At 32.0% G+C, this 26,256-nt stretch overlaps 1 protein-coding gene across 6 annotated transcripts in view; it reads right to left on the bottom strand.

Annotated features, from left to right (window-relative positions):
* CDH18 (cadherin 18) overlaps positions 1 to 26,256 on the bottom strand; it is an 822,825-nt gene that overhangs the window by 70,145 nt on the left and 726,424 nt on the right. For all 6 annotated transcript variants that reach the window (XM_054578303.1, XM_054578308.1, XM_054578309.1 and 3 more), the window contains one exon: positions 9,761 to 9,948. In XM_054578303.1, coding sequence (XP_054434278.1) covers positions 9,761 to 9,948 — 188 coding nt within the window. The remainder of the gene's footprint in view (positions 1 to 9,760; positions 9,949 to 26,256) is intronic.

Here is a 26,256-nt window from a genome sequence, read left to right as displayed (position 1 = left end):
AAGATTATGAACATACTTTTCAGAAGTACTTATTTTGTATCTCACAATTTGTATATTTTTTCTAGAAATTCTGCAGTTTTGTTGCACATTTATTCTTTAATTTTCATGGTATTGAAGAAAAGATTGATGTGGTTGTTAATTTTCTAGGTTGAGGAAATTTTGTTGCTGTTGTTGGTTTCTGGGTCAGTTTTATTAATTTTTAGCTATATTGCATTTGGAGGGCAATATTTTGTCAGCACTATTTTGGATTTTGAGCACTTATTGATATATTTTTTTAAGACTATACCTGCTTAATATTATTAAATGTTCCATGGACACTTGAAATACAAGATATATATGTATCTTCAGAATACAGAGATTAATACATATCAACCTCCTTATTAATTGCCATTGAATTATTCTTATTTTTAAATCTCTTCATTTGTCATGGATTGAAATAAGCGTAATACAATCTCTTCTACCTGTTTGGTTCTATGCATAACTCCTTGCATATATTGTAATACAACGTTTGTGTTTTACACTATTACTTGTATAATTACAGTTTTATTATCTGTATCATTATTAGTATATTGTTTTACAACTGTTGTTGCTGTCTTAACATGCTGCATATATATTTACCATTTTTGTAAACACATTGTGAATTGTAAAGTTTCTCTTGTCTTTTTATGATTTTGGTTTGGATTCCATCATGGTAGGCATTAATATCACATGTCTTACTTTCCTTTTTATTTATGTTGTTATCTTTTTATTTTAATCTTTTTTGTTGTCGTTGTTTTAAGTGTCTCTGGTTTTGTTGAATAAATCTATTTTTGTTATTTAAAAGTGTTTATGTTTTTGTTTTGGTGACAACATCTATGCTTTTAAATTAAGGTAATATGCTTATTCTGTGTTTCCATTAGCAGTAATTATTAGCACCCTCCATAAAGCAGCGATTAAAAAAGTTTCTATTTTTTCACTTCCTTCACATATTAATAGAATTATTTTGATCTTTGCACTCAAGTTTAGGATCTAATATATTTGATTTATTGTCTCTGACATATTGTTTGATTTCTAGCTAGTACTAATTAAGCGATCAATGAGTTTATTTCACTTGTAATCTTACTTTCTTATAATAAGAAGCATTGTTTCTACATTTTTTGGACACATGTTATTTAAATTTTAATCCATCACTCTAGTCCTGATGTTTATTGTATTCAGTGGTCTGCTATCATTTTTCTTTACTACCCACAGCTGTTTTAGTTCGATGATGTATTCACTAAGACGTTTCTTCATATTTAATGTTCAAAATTGCTTACATGCAATCTCCATTCTTGAAGTACAATCTATCAATAGTTGGATATAAAGCCCTTAATTCATATTTATTTTCTTGAGTATCTAGTACATACTATTCTATGCATACTTAAAAATAATCTCCCATACAAAGATTTCCCTGACTTTTGTTTACTTATTGATAACTAAACTCATATCATTAGCACTTAACATCACGTATTACAACCATGTTTCATGTCTACTCCGTTTTCCATAATAGAAAGAATATTATCTGATACGTCTTTGTATTCCAGGTATCTATCATAATTCCTAGTACATGGTGGGTGATTAATAGGTCTTAAATCTAGCTGTGTTTAGAGTATAGAAAGATGTGCTTACATGGTTTACATTGGGAAGATGGAAAATTCTATATTATTTAAAAAATATGAATAGTTAACAATCTATCTATGACTTAAATAATTAATGTACATTAACTCATTTAATCATCACAACACCTCTGAGATATAATTGTTTCCCATTCACAAGTAAGGAAATCAAAGCACAAAAGGTAATTAACTTGCACAGGGCAACAGCCTGACAGTGGTATATTTGAGATTTGAATTCAGGCACTGGAATTCTATGAGTAGTTCCCTTAAGTATTATGCCACACTGCCTAATAATCTAGTTAGCACATATATAATGTAATATAACACTCACATTTTGTGACTAAGGGTGAACATATTTTTAGTAGAATATAAGGTCCTCATTATTAAAAGATACTTTCATGCATCACCTTGGCAAACACAATAATGTTGAAAATGAACTGATAACTTCCTTAATTCTAAATTAATTAACCCTTACTACCAGATCTCCTGAGTAATTTTATAATGCCCTTAATTCACAGACTCACAGAGCTAAGTAACTTAAATGTGTTTCATGTAAAATTCTCTATCAGCTAAACCCCTGCTAGAAGTTTATTCTTCTGGAATTTTATTTCCCTAGTCAAGTGGGGATTCTCTGCCTCTGTTTTTGTTAATCCTCAATATCCTAATGTAATTCACTGTCAGTGAGTTACCTCCAATTTCCGTCTTAAATTTTAGTTTCTTAATTTCATACTGCTACTATTCATAATTACTCTTACATATCATTACTCTGACTTATAAAATAATACTCTTCCCTCTTTAATATGAACACATTTAATATTACTGTAGTTATCTTTTTTCCCATCAGTCATTTTCCAGCCAGCTCTATATAGTTGAGGCTTTTTAATTGTTACTCATTAATCACTGGTGATATTCATTCAATCATACTGGTATATTCCTTCTCTGGAACTATGTAACCATTATAAGTAAAAGCATACGAAAAAACAATTTCAAACCAAATTATTCTATGACTCAATTTTTTTTGTAGTTCAGGAAAACCCTACAACTCTATTTTCTGAAATAGTAAGAGAAAATACTTTTTTTGACCTATATTTATCCAATTTCTATATTGCATAATCATCCAGGATTTCAAATGCAGGAATGGGAGTGCAGAAATCGACTCGATATCAATATTTTAACACATCAAAAACATCACTTCAATCATGCAAACACTGGCTATATCTTAGAATAGTGGCTAACATTATTAATTTTGTTTCCTGAAAAGAATGTGTAATTTAAATGGTAGTATTTTGCCAAACCATAAGACAAATGGCATGAATTTGAGTAATGTTTCTTGAGCTTGACTTTCTTCTTATTCTGTTTTTGTGGTCCTTGTCAGAGGTTTTTCCCAAATGACGTGCATTCTGTGGAGACTAGGACATATGTGTAAGCTTTCTTATTATAAATTTCTCTGTACAGAAGAGTGTACTGTTTATTCAACATGTATAATTCCAAGTATATCAATACAAACAAATATTACCTGTTTTTGCTTATTGTCATTTGAAGGCTAGGAAAATAAAATGATTTTATTTCAAATAATGTATACATACACATATATTTATATACTATATATTATTTATATATAATTAAATACAAGTATATCTATATGTGTATATGAGTATTGATATATACCTATATATGAAGACTTACTGGTAACCCATGAACATTAATAGCTTAATTCATCAGGATATTTTGACAGATCATTTTCATCCACCTAGTACACTGAATTATAATGTAGGTATATATTAACTTCAATTGACTTCAGGGTAGTTTCAACTGATCTATAATTCTCGCCTCATAGCCATGCCTACAGATGAACAGTAACAACAGGAGTTGTCTAAGGGCAGTTTGCTGTCAAAAGTTATGACAAACACAATCATAGATTTCATTGAATTGAAGCTTAGATTCTTCTCTCTTTAGAGTCTGGTTGAGCAGGAGAATTACTTTCTAATTATTAAAACCTCATATGAATAAAAATATCAAGTTCTCTGAGTTTTTTGATAATAAAATCCCTAATTCATATTCAGCTTTTTTAAATAGTTAATTAGAATTAGAAACTTATTTTTTCTTATGTGCAAAGTGTACTCATACATTTGCCTGTATGTTTATTTACAATGGGTTGAGATGCTCTGTTTAGTGCTTTTTATAGTTCATGGCCTAAAAACTTTCCAATCCCATGGCAAAGAACATTCTGACTTAGTCTGTCACTCAATGCCAGGCAAAGTAATAACACAGAAAATCAAATGAACATAACCTACTAAAACAGCAAAAATGTGGTTATTAGGAATAAACTTAGGATTGTCATAATAAAACATTTCAGTGTTTTATTCTTAGGGTTAACTTAACTTTTAAAATATGCTTTTATAACATTATGTTTACTCTTATGATCCATCTCAATGGATCACTTGTTAAATGAAATCGAATATATAACACATAATAAAGATACTGTGTAATATAGAATATGACAATAAAAAAATACAAGTACCTTGTAACAAAAATGATCAACAACTATTGTAAGCAGGGATAGGTTTACAGCATTTATATATATATATATTTATATATATGCCTATATACACACATACATGTACATATACATATATACACACATACACACACACGCGCACGCACACAGTCTGTCCAGAATGTATCCAGCCATTTTGTGAAAATAGAGACATTTATTGAACAGGATATAAGAAAAGTTGTACACAGGACAATGACACCTCAGTCCCTGTCAATGCAGGCACCTTGGGACCTCACACAGTTCTCCCAATTGCCATCAACTGTCCCATTGTATTTTCCTGAATCTCATCGATGGTCTGAAATCTCTTCCCTTTCAAAGATGATTTTAGTTTCGGGAAAAGCCAGAAGTCCCAGAGCACCAAATCTGGGTGGTAGGGGTGCTGAGTCACCTGCGTGAGTTGATATTTCACCAAAAAACTGTGCATGAGATGTGATGCATGAATGGGTACATTGTTGTGATGAAGATGCCAATCACCAGTTGCTCACAGCTGTGGCTTTCTGAAATCATCCGAATAGTTTCCATGGGGGAATGTTCAAGTTGAATGCAAAATTTGATGCAGATTTATTGCTCTAGTTGCTCAGTCATTTTGAATGTGCTGGCTGCACAGTTACACATGCTCACTCAATGGCATCTACCACCCCCACGGACTAGCACAGTGAAGTTGTCATTGTTCATGCATGCACATTCCAGTCCACTTGTTCATGCATGCACCTTGGCAGCCAGGTTACATTGATGTCATACAAACTGTTCTTATATTAACAACAACTGGGCGTTTTCTGGACAGACCTCAAATACATTCATGGGAATTGCTAGCACATACATAACCAGAGTAAGGTCTTCCTATTCATCAGACCTAGTAAATTTAAGACAGATATGGAATTGTTCTGCTTTAAACAGTAAAAAAATTAGTGAATAACAGAAAAGACAATCAAGGAACAATATTTATGACTGACATATACCTGAAAATATTGTACTACAAACGTATTAAACTTGAAGTTTGGAAAAAATCTTTTTTTCATAAAAGAAGAAAGAGGAAGTAGATTACCAAAAAACATGAATGACAACATGTGCATGTGATAAAATATAATATCACAGGATATTTCTTTGTGTGCTTACAGGTGAAGTGGGTAGCACACAAAATAAAGGGGGCAGGTAAATAACCATTTGGGGTGGTCTGGAAACTGTGTATAAAATTTACTGCAAGTACAGAAAGAAGGGAAAACAAGTAGAAAAATAATCATAGAGGTATTGGTATTATTATAATTATTAACCAGGCCCAACTTAAAACCTCTTTTCACCTTATTTTACCTATTTTTAATAAGCACCTTGAACAATGCTTAAATAAGAAAACTGAAGATTAAAAAAACTTGAGACAATATCATATATTTCTTAAATGGTAGGACCAAAATTTATATTTCATCTGACAGAGCATATTTTCCACCACCCTTTGATGATTTGAAGACAAATTTTAAGATTTTTGGTTTTAATAGGGACCAAAAAAGAGTGATACTATAAAGAATATTGCTGTAATTCTTTAAGAGCCAATAGGGTTGGGGCCTTGAACTTAGAAAATCCACAGGACAACTTTATAAAGAGTGCAAAGTGATGTAAAGAGCCCAAGAAGAGATTCTGAGGCAGACTGCTAAGAAGCACATCCTTAGCTACAGCTTTATGTCAGAGGACAGTGCTTCAACTTGCATTCACCCTTATTACTTTTTCCCCTTTCCACCCAGTCAGGCTCCATTTAACAATGAATGAAAGTTATCAAAGTGTATTTACAAGGTACCATACCATGGACTGGTGAATTCAACTTGGCAATTTTCTGATGAGGGAATGATATGGGCAAGAATGCACAGGCACTCTTGTAAGCTGATTTATGGAGCACTGCTGATTTCGATCTTTGGGAAGATTAGGTGCTCTGATTTGTGGGCTAGCATGAGCTGCTTTAAAGATTAAATAAGGAACAGGTTTTAATGGACTTTTATCCATATCCTGCCCTCTGAATCAGGTTAAAACCCACTGAGTTAAATAGTTTAGGTTTTAAATTACCATTATGTACAACATAAAACCTAGCGATGAAGTAACTCAGACTTTTAATGCTAATCTGAAGGATCAAAACAATTAGATGAATGCAAACATTAATGTATCCTAGCAAAAGCCTAGATTAGAAAACAAATTCAGGGAAAAAAGTCAAAGTCAAATTAAATTTGTTAACTGTGAAGATTATTTTTTGTACATTATCACTACACTTTACAAAAGTAAAACAATCATCCAATCTTGAAAATACCTATTCAGTGTGTGTGTGCAATACAGAATGAAAAATGGTAAATATATGTGCACACAGATACATGTATATTAATTTCCCTTTATTTTTTACAAAAAAATTAATTGAGGCCATGCAAGGTGGTATAATCCTCACTGTCATTAATCCCACAGATATACTTACATTTCCGATTGGGTGTATGTGCAAACCATTCACCATCACCCTCACTTTTTCAAGGAAATGATGGTCCATAACAAGGATGCTCCCCCGACCACATACATACACACGCACCCTGAGGCTATAATAGTACAAACTTCTCTGCCACCATTTTCCTTTTCCTCTTATTTGATTTTCTCATGAAAAAAGGCATACTGCCATGGGTTGTTTCTTTCCACCAGCGATCAAGATGCTAAACAGGGCCATCTCCATCTTAGTTCAGTTCTTAAAATCAGTTATCCTCTCTTTTATATCCTCAGTTTCTTGCTTCTATTGACCTTTCATCTATTTGCATGGAAACGCACTTTCAAGTTCTCCAATGTACAATTAAAACATTCATTTCATTATATTCTCATTAATTTGCTTCCTCACTTTTCTCCCCAGCTTTACTCTCAGGTTTCCCAAAGAGGACGGTATGTTTCTTTTTTTCTCCATTTCCTTTATGTACATTTTCTCTCCAGCACACTGAACTTGTTTTCTTCTCTGTCGTAGCAAATAATAAATTTGTATTTTCTCCAATTGAGTATGTAAAATAAGTGATTGTCCAAACTCTGAAGGCAGACTCCCAAGATCAGTTTTCTGTTGAAGAATTTCTACTTGGCTACAATTTTTTATCTCCCCATGGTTTAGTTTCTGTAGCAGTGATTTCACTTCTTCAGATGTAATTCAGTTTATTTTTTTACTAGTGAGGTTCATAATACTCTCTGTGTTGTAACAGCCTAGTGACTTTTAAAGAAATGATAACAGGTCTACTTTTCAATTAATCAAAACACAGAAAGTACTTCAAACCTTTCCTAACACTGAGAAAACACTCAACAAATTTTAGTTGATGTTATTATTATTGTGTTGAAAGTAATGATGATGGTGGTGATGACCTTAAAACTGCTAATGAAAACCATCCTGTCTTCCCTTTCATCAATACAATTAATATTTGTAATATTAAATTGATTTCAATTTCTAGAATAGTCACATTTATTCTATCACTCTTTTCTTCCTATACTATCTCCCTTGGGTATTTTCAAGGCCAACATTCTCTCCTAGTTTTTAAAATTTTCTTCCAAAAATGCATTTCTCTTTTGCAGTTTACTTGTTCCTTAAACATTGGTGTTATGATGATGTTTTTAGGATTCAGAGTTAATATTTCAGGAAGATCTAGTCTATTTATCTGAATTTACCTGAGTGAAGACCATCTAAGGAATGCAAAGCAGGCAATACCCTCCTTATCTTTTTATCCATATCACCATCCATCAATTACTCTAACACTTATTGAATGCATATTCTATATCAGAAAACATGCTAGATGTTGAGAAGAGTTAAAAAATGTCTTGTCCTCATGAAGCTTACATCAACATTTAATAAGAAATATTGACATCAAATAAGGCCAGCTTAAAAATATTCAATGGCTCTTCCTTGGGTAAAATTTAAGAAGGCCTTGTGTGCCCTTGTACCTACCAACTTAATCATGCCCTCTTCTGCTCCAGGATCAACAATGTTATTTGGTTTCTTAAAGAGCTATGTTCTACCCTCTTCAGAATTGTGGTACTTTTACTTTCCTCTTTCTGGAGTGCTCATCCTGAGACTTTTCACCTATTACTTGAAAGTTTCTTTCAATTCCTTGTTCAACCATTGCAGAGTATCAGACAGGGTCACATATTCTATATTTTCCCCAGTAGCTTTGCATAACATTCCTTCATGGGAAAGTTTTTATCACTGACCTAGGAATGAATGAGATGTTTGATTACTGTCTGTCTGCCTTCATAGATTGAAATCTCTGTTCAGTCATCTATGCAGTCTGACTCTGCTCTCCCTTCCATAGCTTGTGTGGAACAGCAATAGGCACACAAGAGGCACTCAGAATACATATAGTCGTCAAATAAAGATATGAAACTGATACTTTAATCACGTTTTTTACCTAGTCTTGACAATTTCAGGGGGAAAAAGATTAAAGGAAATACCTTAGGTGAAGATATGAATATTTTATTACATAGACAAATGGTATCTACCACTCTAGATATTTATACACTTTCACATTGTTTATTTCTTAGGATCAACTTAACTTTTAAAATATGCTTTTATAACATTATGTTTACTCTTATGATCCATCTCAATGGATCACTTATTAAATGAAATAGTTCTACTTTGCAGGTCCTTTGTGTAGCATCCAGAAAATAACTCAATATTGAATTTTAAGTCAATATAAAGTTGGATTAATAAAAGTATTAATGAGATTTTTATAGTGCAAATAGAAAAGTATATACAAAAGAGATAGGTTCACATTAATATCTACAATAGCACATCAAGGTAACATTTCTCAGCCTGGGTTCTGAACATATTCTGCAGTAGAATAATCTGGAATACTTGCTATAAAAGCCAATTTCTTGGCCCCAAACATTTCAGTCTTTCTGAATCAAAATGTGTGATGGTTTGGGCCTAGGGATCTGAATAGAAGTAGATTTTCAAAATTAAATCATTAAATATTTAAAGACTAGAATACACTGTACTAGGAGATACATTTAAATTGATTGTTGTAACTAGTAATTTTATGAGTTCTACTTCACTTTTATAAGGAAACAAGAATTATGTAATCTTAAAAGCAAAAAACAATAGATTCAGCCCAATGACAAATTCTTAAAAATATAAAAGAATGAGGGATAAGGGTAACAGTTTCACCAAAGCCGTCTTGACAGACCCAAGACCATCAGGTAAAAACCTACATCCTGAAGAGTGTTACCTAACATGGTGAAGATTTTTAAATTAGGTAGAGAAGTCTCTTAATGTTACCAGGTTACTACAACACAGAGTTATGTTATTAATAGAACTGATGATGATAAATCTGTTATCGGAGAACAAAGATGAAGAAGCACATTCATAGTGTATTCTATATCATATCTTTTCAACATATAATATATACTTTATAAGAGAATATCTAAAGAGAATAGTCAAAGAGTTTAATTGAAAGCAACTACCTTTTAAAGAGGAGATATCTTTATCATCTCATGACCTGAAAATATGGATTATTCATACCTCTGTCAAATTTCTACTCATGGAAAAATGAGTTACCTAAATTATTAACATTATATTAATTTTTACCTTCTTTAAGAAAAGGATCCCTTCTCTGGTTTCTTTGTCAGTAGAGATGGTGAATATCCCAATACCATCACCGTTAATGATGGAGTATGTCATGTCAGCATTTGAACCAGTGTCTGCATCATTTGCTTTGATTTTCCCAACAGCTGAACCAACTTGAGCTGACTCAGGAACATACAGCTGATAGTGTTCTGCAAAATATTTTATATTAAACATTTTGATGATAAATTATATTTTACAAGAAAAATACATTAAATTATTCAGAAAAATATATTTAAATAAACATAAAGTTAAGTAATGCATAAAATAAAGTTGTTTTCAAAGTTAAAATATTATTGGGTTGACCAAAAAGTCTGCATGTTTTTTTTTCATAAAACAAAGGACAAGTTTTTCGTTTTCACCAATTACTTTATTGACTTGGATATTTTGAATATGTAAGCTATCTCCCGCATAATATAATGTTGATTGTTCTCAATTAATATCTCAAATTGATCGCCATCAACTTCAACTGGCCTACCCAACCATTGGGCACCATCCAGTGAGGATTCTCCAGCATAAAACTTTGCAAACCATTTTTGACACTTTTGATCAGTCTCAGCACCTTCTCCATACAGTTGCACAAAAATTTTTTTGTTTCATTTTTACCTTTCTTGACATATTAAAGCATAATATACTAAACATGTGCATTTTCTTCCCTCTTTAATCTTAAAACAGATACACAAAAATTCACCAATTTTGATTTTTTTGAATACACACTGATATGACAGCTGTCACATATAAGCTAACAAAATTGTTTCAAATGAAGTTAAAGACAGGTAACTAAATGTTATGAGATCCATCTTACAGAAAAAAAATGAACTTTTGGCTAACCCAATAGTATACCACTTAATAATGAAATACTTGATTTATATAAACTTTAACACATATGAAAAATAGTCTACATGTAAAGAACTTATAGATATCTAAATTAAAATATTTTGTCAACCCTTTACCTATTAACAGCATAAAAATAGGTGAGGGAGGTAAGATTGCATTCCTATGTTGAGCAAAACTGAATATAATATCTAGTCAAGTATTAGTGTAACTCCCCAATCTTTCTCCAGATAGCATATGAAGTTTAAAGTGAAAACAGAAAAAAAACCTACCTGCAAATGTGACTTTTACTTTAATCAATAAACTTAATTTGGTGAAATGTGTAAGCCATTACAAAGAAATTTAATAAATATTTTATGTATATATTTTCCATGTATTTCCAGTTGGCCTCTAAAAAGATTTTAAAGTAATTTTATAATAAAGTCAAAAATAGTTTATTAAAATATTAAGAACAGAATTACCATACACCCTAGCAACCCTTTTTTTTTGGGCATCTACCCAAAAATTTGAAAATATTTTTTCACAAAATTATATGCACACTATGCACATTGCAGCATTATGCAAGTTGGCCAAGGCATGGAAACAACCAGAGTATCCTTTGATAGACAATTGGATAAAGAAGTCATGGTACATGTATACAATGGAATACTACTCAGCCGTAAGAAAAGATGAAATAACTGCCACTTGTAACAATGTATATGGATCTTGAGAATAATCTGCTAAACAAAATAAGTCAACAGAAAAAAGTTAAGAAGCATATGACTTCACTCATATGTGGATGTAAAATTGAAAGCAACAAATGAAAAAACAAAAACAAACAAACAAAAACTCATAGACTCCCACAAAAGTATTGTGGTTACCGGAGAGAACCCATCTAAATAATTTTACAGTCCAGTCCAGTCAGCATTTCTACTGTTGCCAAAAGAATTCCTCAGGGTACTCTGAGTTCACAAGGTTATGCACTGTAAGAATGTTATCACATAAAGAAGATTAAAAATACCACCCAGACTGCAATTTCTCTCTCTCTCTCTCTCTCTCTCTCTCTGACATGCACACACATAGCCACACATATTATCTATATAAACACATATTATTACTTTTGTTAAACAGTATCTCCACTTATGTTATTATAAGTAATTATTAACGAGACAGAGAGAAAGAGAGAAAAATAAGGATACAGAGATACAAAGATATGTATTCAATTCTCAGAAAGAAATTTTATAGTTGGATTTATAAGCACTTATTTCTTTTTGTGGGGGGAAAGGGAACTGGAATTAATTCTTAATTCTCCCTAGTGAAATTAGGGGGCAAGTTTCCCGAGCTCCATCCCTTTCCTTAGAGCATCTACTAGAGAAAAGTTATTGCGTTAGTAGTTATCAATAATGGAAAGATATCATACCTGAATTGTGTAACTGTGAAGATTCACTGGAAAAAAGTCCTTCATGGTAAAATAAATTGTTTTGTTGAAGGCTGAAATAGGTAATGATTTGATGTAATTTATATGATACAAAAACTCCACCCAAACCAATCAAAGCGACCATATTTGCATGACTATATATTAGGGGACAGGGATAAATTTTGTCAGAAGGAAAGGAAACTACAATTAGCCATCTGATTTACTACTTTTAGATAGTCTCTTTTTCTACTTCCCTGAGCTTAGGATTTATTTTGTTGTTTTTAATAAACAGATATCATCAGGATGTGTTTAGTTCTAGATAGTGTTTTATATTAAAATATAAAGCAATAACTTAGTCTTAATTCTGAATCTACTTTTAGTCATGAAGATATTTTTCAGAGTATTTATTTTTTGTTGTTCTTGCTTTTAAAAGGAATGTTAACATTTCAGATTTCCTCTCCAACCACTCCTACATATAATATATTAACTTGCTTATTGTATAAAGATTTTTTTTCTACTTTCATTTTATTTCCTTGTTTCCATATTGCTAGATATTTTGATTTTTTTGCATTCATGACTAATCTTAATTATTTTGTGTTCTAGAGCTCTCAATTTATTTTTATGTTACATTTTTATATAATATCTTTTTAAAAATTATTTCAACATAACTATGAGTACAGTAGAGACTTCAGTCTTTTTTTCCCTTGTTATATTTAAGCTATGACTGTTTCTATTCTGTTAGAAAAGACGGTTTGTTTCCTAAAAAGAAAACATAGTGCTTATAGTTGGTTTAACACCATATTTCTGGGTCTCTGCAGGATTGCCTTCTCTTTTATTGAAGTAATTTTACACACTAACTTCTCTGATTTTGTGATATAGTTTTTATAACCTTCTAATCTCATAAATTATATACAACTATTATTACAGCTATGTTTTTTAAATACCAGATCATTTGTCTTTTCCCTAAGTTTATATCTTCAGCAAGATAAAACAACCTTTATGTAGTAATATTGATCATTTTGTTTAATGTCTTTATTTAATGTTTCATTCTTCAAATGCCATAAAAAGTTTCATATTTTCTTTTAAAGTATAAGTAGCATGTGTCTTTAATCAGTTTGGTAAACCTCAGAATGTTACTTTATCTAGTTCCCCATGGTTGGCCAGTGGTACTATTGCCTTTTATTTCCTAATATATTTTTATCTGTAACTCCGACTTGGGCATATACTATGTTCCAAGGTAGACATAGGGCTGCCTCCTAGGTATTCTACAAGGTCCAGGAGATCTATTTTTAAAACCACATGGAATTGATATTTTTCTCTATTCCTTTCCAAAATCTTTTTCTTTAAAAGTTTTTGATTATTTATGAATTTTTACTCTTACATATGAAATTTTTGGTTAGTTTAGGTTGGTGACTCAGTTAGTAAATATCACTTGCCAGGTGCCAGCACATATTCAGGAACTGAGAATACAGTAAACAAAATAGAAAAAATCTTCAGTCTTACAAAATGTACATTCTTATGAAGGAGAGAAACAATGGAAGACATATGACAAAAATATAAAATGTACTACATAGTGATAATGCTAAGGATAACCAATATAACATGTTCATTAATTAGCTGTTTATGTATTGATAAATCGCCCAACTATCTCAATAGCTAAAAACAACAAATATTCATTTTTATTATACAGTATATGAAAACTATGACTAAGCTACAACTTTGCTAAGATAGGCTCAGTTCAAACTGAATTTTCACTCCGGAATATGAGCAGATAAAGCACTGATTGCAAGGGCAAAATGGTGAACACAGAATGTAACCACTGAAGTCCCTTTAAAACTTCTTTCCAAACATGGCTTAGGACATACTGCTCCTATTTCATTGTTAAAATAAAGTCAAAGTTAAAGTAGCAGGGACAGATACACCACCTACAGCAAAGTGTGATAAGAGAGGGAAAGGGCAAACAGTCGTGAATAAATCATACAACTCATTCACAGTCCACTTTCCAGTCACAAATATCTGTCTGCCTCTCAGACTTAAAATCCACTTACATGATGTGTGACACCAAATAACTTTAAGCCACAGCATCAGACTTACTGTATAGATGCCCTTGTAACCACCATAACCAAATAGAACTATAAAATCTATTGGAAGAAAACCCACAATTTTATCAGTAGCAAGTAGGGGTGATTCCCTGAACTCTTATTCCTCCACTGTCTGCCACTTTGGGCTTCATAGAGCTCTACCGTAAAGCTCCAGCAGAGAGGAACGTACTCTCCATATTCAGGGTCAGGGAGACAGGCAGCACTCGTGCACTCATGCTAACATGTAACAGTGAAAGCTCTTTAACTGAAGAAGTGGTTTAGATAGAAAGAACGAGCGTTTGGGATTTGGTAGCTGGTGCCATCTTATAGTCTCTTGAATTAACTCATACCCTCTGAGGTAGTTATTTTATACATTACTGAAGTCAATATCTAGGTCCACTATAACTTGTTTCTCCTCATTGTTCTACAGTTATGTTCCTATCTCATATTTTTTGACAAATTTTCAAAGCAAAAACAACAATCTTTTACATACCTAAATTTATTTTCTTTTTATTTTGTAGTGCATGGTCATGAAGGCTGGTTCACTCTTGCCAGTCATTAAATATTTTTGTGGAAAATTTAGATAATGTGTGGAGAGAATTTTTTTAAACATTTGGTACAATGAGGAGACTGTTACACCAAATGTTTACTGCCTAGTCTATAGCATTTCAGTACCTACAATTATTTTTCAGGTAGAATTTGCTTTTACTTGAAAAAGTGAGGCATATTAAAACAATTGTGAATTAAATGCCTGAAAATTAATGGCATGACAAACATCAGCAAAATGGCATTAGGAAGCTACAAGCTCTTACTTCCCTTGGAAACATTAAAAACACTAGAAACTGACTGAAAAAGTGCTAGTTATAGGATCCCAGGAAAAAATCAAAGGTCAAAAGTAACCAAGCAAGATCTGTGGTGCTGTCACTTGCTCTTCCTGCCCCCCACCCCCGAAACCTCTTGCCCAGCACACACAGATCTTGGTCTGCAGGAAGTGTTGGCTCAATGCCCAATTCCCTCTATGAAAAAGCCAGCAAAGATGACAAGATTTTTACCAAAATATTATTAATAAAATGAGAAGATTCTTTTACTAAAATCAGAAACAAACTGGAGATATAACCACAAATTTTGTAAAAAGAAATGTAAGAGAATACATTAAAAAATTGTACACTGACATGAGAAATAACTCATAGAAAACTGACACATTTTTAGAAACATGTGAGCTATAAAGACTGAATTATGAAGAAATTAGAATAGCTATTATCAAAAATGAAATCAAAAGAAAATAACAAGTATTAACAAGCAGTAGGAAAATTGAAACACATGTGTATTGCTGCTAAAAATATAAAATAGTGAATTTTCTATGGAAAACAGTGCAGGGGCTCCTCGGAAATTAAACATAAAATTATCATATGATCCAGCAATCCTACTTCTGGCTACATATGCAAAATAATAGAAAACAGTGACTTGAATATTTATCTGCACACCAATTTCATAGTGCCATTATGACAAAAAGATGGAATCATCTGAAATGTCCTTCAACAGTGAACGGCTAAACAAAATATAATATACAATAAAATGCTAATAAGCTTTAAAAATGAAGTGCTGATGTATTCTACAGTATAAATAAAACTTGAAATAGTATGGCAAATGAAATCTAAAGGAGCAAATATTGCATAAGTCTACTTATATTACATAACTAGAAGAGTAAAATTCTTCTAGTTACAGAAAGTTGAATAGTAGATACCAGGTACTGATAGGAGGGGAAAATGCAGAGTTAGTGTTCAATGGGTACAAAGTTTCAATTTTGCAAATGAAGAGAGTTCTAAAGATGTATGGTACTGAGGATGGCACGACTATGTAAATGTGTGAAAGTCACTGAACTACAATCATGATTAAGATGGTAGATTATATGTTATATACATTTTATCACAGTAAAACCTAAGTAAAATAGAAGTGAACAACTGCTATTTGAATCTTTCTTGAGAATGGCAAAAATTGGAATACCATAAATGCAGGAAAAATGTTATGATAGAGAGAAATTGACAAAAATGAGAAATATTATGGTAATACAATAACATATAATTGTCTCCCATATGCTAACTGTGCTCTGGTTCACTGAAGGAGCAGCTGAAATATGAGTCAGTGTAATGGGCATTATTGAAATTTAGACATCAAGTTACTTGTAGAATATTAGTAAAATTATTTTTCCTCTTCATTTGAATATATTAGGTCTGTCCAGAAGGTATCCAGCCATGTAATATGAAAAATAGAGACATTTATTGAAGAAGATGCAAGACACAAGAAATATCGTACATAGGACAATTATACCTCAGTCCCCTTCAAAGCAGGCACCTTGGGACCTCACAGTTCTCCTAATCTCCATCAGCTGCCCCGTTGCTTTTTTCTGAATCTCACTGATGCTCTGAAATCTCTTCCTTTTCAAAGGTGATTTTAGGTTTGGGAAAAGCCAGAAGTCACAAGGTGCCAAATCTGGGCTGTAGGGAGCTGAGTCACCTGGGTGATTTGATGTTTTGCAAAAAAAACTCTGCATGGGATGTGATTCTTGAGCAGGCATGTTGTCATGATGAAGTTGCCAATTACCAGTTGTCGATAGCTTGGCCTTCTGAATCACTTGTCTGAGGAGGAAGGCTCAAGCTTAAAGCAAAATCTGATGCAGATTCATTGCTCTACTTGCTTAGTCACTTTGAATATGATGACCATGTAGTTCACATCTCACTCAGCTGCGTCTATCACCCCCACTGACTAGTACAGCAAAGTCATCGTTGTTCATGGGTGTATTTTCCAGTCCACTCTCCCTGGTTGCTAGTTACAGTGATGTCATGCAAACTATTCTTGTCACCTTAATGATAGCTGGGTATTTTCTGGACAAACCTCAAATATGAATAATTTCTGTTATAGTCTACCTAATTAGGAAGTTCTAAAGATATGTTCAAATAGAGCTTGTATTACCTATTTTTGTTTTGATACTATGTAATCAGCACAGCACAGAGCTACACATACCATTGCATATTTTTGTTTCTGTGATATAATTTTAATTGCTAGATATTATCTTTTTCACACAATTTCTTAGGATGTATCATAAAATGCTAATGATTAGCTGAAGTCCATTTAAGAAAGGAAGATTTGTTAGGAATAATAAAAAGGCATTTGGCTCTGTGAAGCTTGTCCCTTTTAACACACGTTTTTCCCCCAGGATAGTATTGATTTTAATTGCTTTTTAAAAGACCTATGTCCTTGCTTCAGGAACTTTGCCAGGTGAGCAAATAAGTCATTCCCTAAGATAAACCCAGGCAACAGCCTTCAAAACCTGTAATCAAACTGATCATTACATTTATTGAGTCTAATTAATATTTTTCTTATACAAATTATATTTATGTGGAAAAGTAACTGGCTGTGTATAAGATATGTATTTATTTAAGGATGGTTCTGGGAGAAAACTGATAGGCGTGTAAATGATTGTAAAATCTGAATTACCTAGGTTGCCTGACACTGTCAGGATTAACCAGAGAGTTTCTAAATCTCTCTTTTAAATTGTTTTATTCTGATAGTTTCCATTAGAAATGCTACTTTCAAATTATGAAAAAGACACAGAAGGAATCAGGAATTTTCCTGCATCTAAGAAACTTGTGTTGAATATTAATCATTAAGAATTATGTTAGGCTCTGCCTGCAATGTTTTTAATACATAAATAAAGTAAATGACTAAAACTACAGTTATTTTAATGCCATACATTAAAAAGACAGCTGTCCAATATGAGAATCTTCACTATACTCTGAAAAAATATCTTGAAAACTCCATAACATAATGTATTCTGTGTTATGATGTGTCAGCTATAGCAAAACTGATTATCTTATGAAAAGTTTTTTTCTTCAAAGTGAAGATATAGTGGGCCACTTTTGAACAACTCTTACTTTTAATCATAACATGGCTCATAAAAATCTAAAAGATGGTAAATTTATAAATTCTAATAAAAATCATTCCTATTTTTTAGCATTCTGTGAAGAATTAAAAACTGATTTATAAAAACTAGCAGCAATCAAAGTAATTCTAAGAAATCCCTGCCTTTGACCATAAACATATATATCTATATGAAGGAAAATAAATACAGGAAAAAAGTCAATTTATAATTTTGACCTAGCATACAGCCAAATACAATTAAAACAAATTGTAACATGGTTAACATGTTATGACTTAAGTTTCTAAATAGGTAACCTTAAATTATTTAAAATATTCAACTTTAAAATTAGAAAAATGGATGACTTAGTCTTTGTCAGTCTGTTCCACGTTTCCATGCTTCTAGTTCTAATTCGCTCATTATTTTGTTCATTAGATTCCTCTTATTGGTGAGATCATCTAGAATCTGTCTTTCACCAACTATCTTATTTCACTTAACACAATATTCTCTAGCTCCATCCATGTTATTGCAAAACATAGGAATGCCTTCTTTCCTTCTACTTCATAGTATTCCATCATGTAAATGTACCAGTTTTTTGATCCACTCATTTACTGATGGGCACTTAGGCTGTTCAGCACTTGGCTATTGCAAATAGTGCTGCTATGAACACAGGGGTGCATAAGTTCTTTTGAACTGGTGATTCTGGATTCTTAGGCTATATTCCCTGGGTCAAACGACAGTTACATTTTTAGCTTTTTGAGAAAATTCTATACTGTTGCTCACAGTGGCTGCACCAGTCTGCATTCCCACCAACAATGCATTAGGGTTCCCTTTTCTCCACAGCCTCGCCAGCACTTGTTGTTTGTTGATTTATTAATGATGGCAGTCCTGACCAGTGTGAGGTGATAGCTCACTGTGGTTTTAATTTGCATATCTCTGATGTCTGGTGATGTTAAGCATCTTTTCATATGTCTATGGGTCATCTATATGTCCTTGGAGAAGTGTCTATTCAAATCTCTTGCCTATTTTTTAATTGGATTGTTTGTCTTCCTGGTATTGAGACAGAGGAGTTCTTTATAAATTTTGGAGATCAAATCCTTGTCCAGTATCATTGGCAAATATGTTCTGCTATATGTTTGGTTCCTTTTTCATTGTGATTATGGTTTCTTTAGTCATGAAGAAGCCTTGTAATTTGATGTAGTCTCATTTGTTTATTTTTTCCTTTATTCCCCTCACCCTAAGAGGTATATCAGCAAAATATTGTTATGGGGGACATCTGAAATTTTACTGCCTATGTTTTCATCTAGGACTTTCATGGTGTCACAACTTATATTTAAATCTTTTATCCATGTTGAGTTTTTTTTCTGGTATATGATGTAAGTTGGTGGTCTAGTTTCATTTTCCTTTTTTTTTTTTTTTTTGCATGTACCTGTCTAGTTCTCCCAACAACATTTATTGAAGTGGCTACTTTTTTCCATTGTATATTCTTGTCTCCTGTGTCAAATATCATTTGACTATAGAAACGTGGGTTTATTTCAGGGCTCTCTATTCTGCTCCGTTGATCTATGTGTCTGTTCTTATGCAATCACCACATTGTTTCGATTACAGTGATCTTGTAGTATAGTTTGATATCACATATTGTGATCCCTCCAACTTTGTTCTTCTTTCTCAAGATGGCTGAGGTTATACAGGTTCTTTTTTAGTTCCACATAAACTTTTGAATATTTGTCCTAGATATGTGAAATATGACATTGGTATTTTAATAAGATCATGTTGAACCTATAGATTGCTTTGGGTTGTATGGACATTTTAACAATGTTAATTCTTCCAATCCATGGACACATTATACGCCTCCATTTATTTGTATCTTCCTTCATTTCTTTTTTCAGTGTTCTAGAGATTCCTGAGTACAGGTCTTTTACCTCCTTGGTTAAATTTATTTCTAAGTACTTTATTTTTCTTGTTGCTCTAGTAAATGAGATTTTTTTCCCTAATTTCCCATTCTGATATTTTATTGTTGGTATTAAAAATGCCCTAGATTTCTAAATACTGACTTTGTATCCTGCTATTTTGTGAAATTCACCTATTGTTTTGAGTAGATGTTTGGTGGAGACTACAGGGTTTTCCATGCATGCTATCATGTCATATGTGAATAATGACTGAGTCAAGCCTATGTTGCTGTGAGTTAATTTATTTGTTTATTTTATTACTGGAAGAGCACCACAATTTTCCAATAAAGTCTTTAGGATAGTAGGATATCTGAAGAAGGGAGTAAATGGTCCTGTCATATGTAAAAACTTCCCTGTATGTGATTTTATAAAAATTAAAGAAATTAAAAGGGCATTAGAAATCACTTCATCCACTTTTTCTTCTTTTTCTTCAGGCAATAAATATTTTTTGGCCCCTTTCTTAGGAAGGTATTTCCTAAGATGCTCCATCATTGTCCCCATCATGGTCTAGCAGCCTGATCTGTGGGGACTCCTTCTCTTTGTCCGTGCCTGCTACTGCCACCTAACTGACTAGCTTACTAACACTGTACCTCTCTAAGAATAAAATATATTGTCCCAAGCACATTTTTAAAAACATTCCACTAAATCCTGCAAGTTAAGATTCAGAAAGAAAGAGAAACTTTTTTTTCAAAACAAAACAAAAGAATAATTGACATGAAACAGCAGACCGTGCAAGTGCTGACAAGGTTGTAACACTCGAAGATCCACTATAAGGAGGAGTCAGAAAACTTTTTTGTATAAGGGGTCAGCTAGCAAATATTTTCAGCTTCCTAGGCCATGCGGTCTCATTCACAGCTACTTAACTCTCTCTTTGCCACATGAAAACAGAAATAAACAGTACATAAGAAAATAATCTAGATTGTGTGTTACAAACATAAGCCTCCAGGGCAAGTTTGCAGATTCTTAATCTGTTGTATAGTCAGTTATAATGTAAATTTATGCAAGCAGGTTGGAAAACTTAGGCTGGAGATATAAACACACATACATATGCACAGAGACAAGCCTCAGCAATTCCATTTCTGGGTATACACACATGGCAGTCAAAAACTGGAAATAAGTCAAATGTCCACCAAGGGTAGAACCGATCAATAAATTATGGTATATGTAATACTTTCCAGCAAAGAAAATGAATAAATTACAATTATATGTGACAACCTGAAAGAGTCTGACAAATGCAGTGTTATAAAGTCAAAGTAATATTTAATGTATGATTACATTTACATAAAGTATAAAACTAATCTACATGACTAAAGGTTAGGAAAGTATATACCTTTGGTGGACGGAAGCAGATAATGCCTGAAAGAGTGTGTGTGAAGGATTTCTGGGGCTCAATTACTGGTGCTGCTGTATTTCTTGATCAGGTCCTCATTATAGGTGTTGTCCACTTTGTGAAAGTGGGGACAGATGGAAATTATGGTTTATATACTTTTATGCATGTATTTTATATGTCAATAAAATATATACAAATAAAACCAATAGAAACTAAAAAATATAGAATAGAATTAAAAGAATGCAAAATTCTTATATTTTTAGAGCTATTACCTTGTCTGAAAGAATAGGTATATATACCTTGTTTAATACAATAAATGTTTAATAAAATATTTTTCAATTGTATTTATTTTAAATACCAAATCTCAACACATAAGCCTATTTTGTCTTTACATGAATGAAAAATATTTATATTAGACAAATAACTTTCTTATTATAATTTGAGAAATCAAAGTTTTTTTAAAACTCATACTTTCAACTTAGCAATGTTCAATGTCAAATTGATATATTATTAATATGAATATCTTCCATGATCTTTCCATTTAAACTTCAGTAGGATGATCTTTCTTCTCTGTTCATGACAGAATAAAATATACTTGACTAACTCTTCTATAGAATAAAACTATAAAAATTGCACAATATGCCTAAATGACTGTTTCAAGTCACTGAAGGGCTTTTAATGTATAAAGACTTGTATGAAGTATGATCCTTGAGAGAAAGGAAGCATAACAAAATAAATTTTATATTCACAATGACTGCCTGACATGAGAATAAAAACACAGAGAAGAGGAAACCTCAAAGATCCCAAATTAAGAATTCAATTTCCCTTGTGGTAATTATAGATGCAGACACTACATTTGCACACGTGGAAACTCCAACAAACCAAGAAATACATAAATGATTCAAAGAAAGGAGATAAAAATAAAAGACAATTTTAAAAATCTAATAACAAGATGACAAACTTAAAGACAAATGTAGTAGTCATTAAATTATGTATAGTAAATTAAAATAAAAATAGTAAATCAAACATTTAAAGAAACATTAACTAATCCTTCCCAAACTCTTCCAAAAGCTAGAAGAGAAGGGAACTCCTCTAATTTAATTCAGCCCAACATTACCCTGAAACCAAAACCTAAAAAGGATGCCAGAAGAAAAGAAAATTAAAGACCGCTAAATGCCATAAGCATAGATGTGAAAATCCTTACAAAATATTGGCAAACTGAATACAAATAAAAGAATCATAAGTTATGATCGAGTTTTTTTTTTCTAAGAATGCAAGGATGGTTCATCAGCTGCTAATCAATTAATGTGATACTCCACATTTAACAATATAAGGAATAAAATTTATACAGTCATTTCAATAGACTCAGAAAAAAGTATTTGACAAAAATTTCAGCATCCACTTATGATAAAAACTTTCAACAAAGTGGACATAAAGTGACTGTGCCTCAATATAATGAAAGCCAAATATGACAACGCAATAGCTAACATTACAATACTCAATGGTGAAAAGCTGATAGATTGTCCTCTAAGATGAAGAAAATGACAAAGATGCACACTCTTGTCATTTTTATTCAAAATAGTATTACAAGTCCTAGCCAGAAAATTGAGCAAGAAAAATAATAAAAGGTATCTAAACTAGAAAGAAATAAGTAACATGATCTCTATTTGCAGACTGTCTATATATAACTTTTATATAGAAAACCATAAAAGCTCCATCAGTTAAAATTAATAAATAAATTCAGTGTAATTGCAGGATATAAAATCAATACACAAAAATTTCTGCACACTAAACAAGCTATCAGAAAGAAAAATTTAGGAATTCCAGTCCATTCATAATTGGATCAAAATAATAAAATACATAGGAATAAATTTAACCAAGGAGGTGAAAGACTTATGTATTTAAATCTACAAGATATTAAGGAGAGAAATCGGTGAAAACACAAATATATACATAGAAAAATATCCCATGATCATGGATTGAAAAAGTTATTAGTTAAAATATTCATACTACCTAAAGCAATTCCTATCAAAATTCCAATGATGTTTTTGACATATACAGAACAAACAATTCTAAAATGTGTATGGACAGAAAAAGACCTCAAGTAGTAAAGCAACCTTGAGAAAAACTAAGCTGGAGAAATCATGCGCTCTAATTTCAAACTATATTACAAAGCTATAATAATCAAAGTAGTATGGTATTGGCATAAAGACAGACATATAAATCAATGGAACAGAATAAAGATCCCAGAAATAAGCGTATACCATATATGGTCAATTCATTTATTATAAAGGTGCCAAGAATATACAATGGGGAAAGAATAGTTCCCTGTTTGTTTTTATTTATTCCTTTTATTCCAGGTCATTCTCTTCACTGATACCAACAGGCTTTTTATAATTTGCTGTGCCACATTAAAAAACCCTTCTTAAAAAACTGTAACACTATTTTAGAATAAAACAAAATAAAAGTAAAATCTAAGTAGTTTAAATAAACTTTTAAAAACTAAGAACAATATATTTTGAAAGTAAAAGGATGAAAACATTACTCCATCCAAATAGTAACTAAAAAAAAGAAAGTATGGTATTGCTACATTAATATCAGACAAATTGGAATATAAAGAATGAACCATTGTTAAAGTTAAAGAGAGAGGTTTCACATTGAAATATTTTCAGTCCCTGCAAGATATCATGCTTTAATTCTGTGTATATTTGGTAATATGATTTGGAACTATAAGTTGAATAAATATATAAATAATAAAAAGGTAAATAGAGAAACCCAGTATCATAGTGGGGTACATTAACAGACATCTCTCAATAGCTGACAATCAAAAATAGTGTATGAATATAGAGAATTAGAATGCCATATAAATGAGCTTGAACTAATTTGCAAATGCAGAAAACTTACATGCAGCTGTAGAATTTACCTTCCTTTAAAGTGCACAGAGACATTTATCTAAATAAAGTGCATGGCAGTATTTAAAGAAATCGTTATAAGTTTCAAAATTATGCTTGTAACCATAATATAATAGACTAGATTTAATTATATAAAGTACTCTACAGACACTCCAACTTGCTGGCAATTAAAACATGCTCTTCATATTTTGATGGATCAAAAAAAGCTTTCTGTTTGTTTCTTTTAATTCCTCTTCCAAATAAAATAGTAGTGTTTGAGGTATGATATTCATTTAGAACTGTTTTCATAAAATGTAAAGGATAAAACTATGATTCTGCCTCCAAAATATTTTGCTATTACAAAACCACAAAAATATCAATATTTTCATCAATTATATCTTCTTTTATAGTAACATTAAAACTTATCCTTATCGGTTAAACATCTATAATTTTTAGTATTATGGGGAATACTGCCATCTATTGAGCTTTTGGAACTTAATCCTCCCAGTATTACATTACACTGTGTTAACTCTAGTCATAAGTGGGCTTCAGTTGTTGGATAACTTACAATTTTGCAATCATTACAAGTTCTTGGGAAGTTTCATTAGATAATCAAGTCTCTACTGTTTCACTGTGATTATTTGACATGTGTTATTCTTCTTTCCACAGCTTATTTATTTACTGTTCAAGGCCATTTCTTAAAGTACATATTCTTCCATTTATGGTACTGAAATTTTGTTTTATGGACTTGAATATAAGGTATTGCATTTTACATGCATACTTAGTTTAAGAAGATTAATAATACCACTGATTTTTTTTTGCCTAAGAGTAAATTAAATAATAACTATAAGATAACTATAACATGGTTAAAACCAAAGAGGGAAAGCGCAAGAATCTTAAGAAGCAGAATGGATTCCTTCAAATAAAATAACTAATATTGAGGAATTTTACGTCTTGAGATTTTTTTTCTGAAGGAGAACTGAGCATCCTTTTGCACAGGACTTTTCCAAAGGACTTAAGACATAGATGGTCTGATTTCTTCTCTTTCACTGTGAGTCTTACAGGTAGCTCCCTTTTCTAACACCTCCTGTCCACACATAAGCATCACTTGGTATTGGCTAGTGGTTGATCTCTTAGATGGGCATAACTTTTCTCCCCTACAGTCTTCCTGACACTAACTGGTGACTTGCTTTATCCTGGGCCTTTGTTTGCCTTGTGTTCTAGGCCACTGAGTTTGCAATTCCAGAGGGAAGACTTTGCAGAGCAAACTATTATTTTAGTTCACTCTAGCTCTAAAACACTTACTTAAAGCCCATCAACTTTAAATGAAAATACAGTGCTTGTTTTAAATGGAGACACAAGAGATAACAAGCTGACTCACTTTCTCAGGCCATGGTAGATTAGCAAAAGAAAGAAAAAGAAATAAAAACACTATGAGGTAATATTTTTGCAGTTTTTTGTGCTAGATGTTTATATTAGAATCAAACACAGTAATGCTGTAACAAAGATGGCTAGCTCAGGCCAGTAAAGAGAGACAGAAGTCAAAAGAAATGTAGAAAGTCATATCTTAAGAGAAACAATTAGATCATTGGATCCATTGGAAAACTGGATCTGATCTTTATATAAGTTGAATTGTATATGAATTTGTGCTTTTCATGGTGTTTCATGAATACCAGTCCTCATACTACATCATTTTTTTCTCCCAGCAATTTACAAAGTTTCCCATTATAGAAGTAGCCATTTGATGAGTTATAATGCCTGTGGGTAAATAAAAAAATACTGCAAGCCACTTTTGTCGAACAGACACTAAATTATTCTGGAAGCAGCAGTAAGTTACTGTAACATGAGTGCAAAATAAACAATCTTTTAAACAAATCAGTGTGTACTGACTCTGTTTCAAAACTAAGTGCGTCTTGCACTGTGGCAGGAATAGCATCTGTCAGTCATTCTGCATAGACTGTTCCTGACTAAACAAAGGTGGACCCATTAGACATAATGAGTTCACTCAGAGAGCACACATTTATCATTTCCTTGTCGGGTGAAATGATCGTTGTCACCATGAA

The sequence above is a fragment of the Pteronotus mesoamericanus genome, unplaced genomic scaffold (genome assembly GCF_021234165.1).
Source record: "Pteronotus mesoamericanus isolate MK-2021 breed Mesoamerican mustached bat unplaced genomic scaffold, CSHL_Meso_final contig_50, whole genome shotgun sequence".
NCBI classification, from domain to species: Eukaryota; Metazoa; Chordata; class Mammalia; order Chiroptera; family Mormoopidae; genus Pteronotus; species Pteronotus mesoamericanus.
This window is presented reverse-complemented; position numbering and strand designations above follow the sequence as displayed.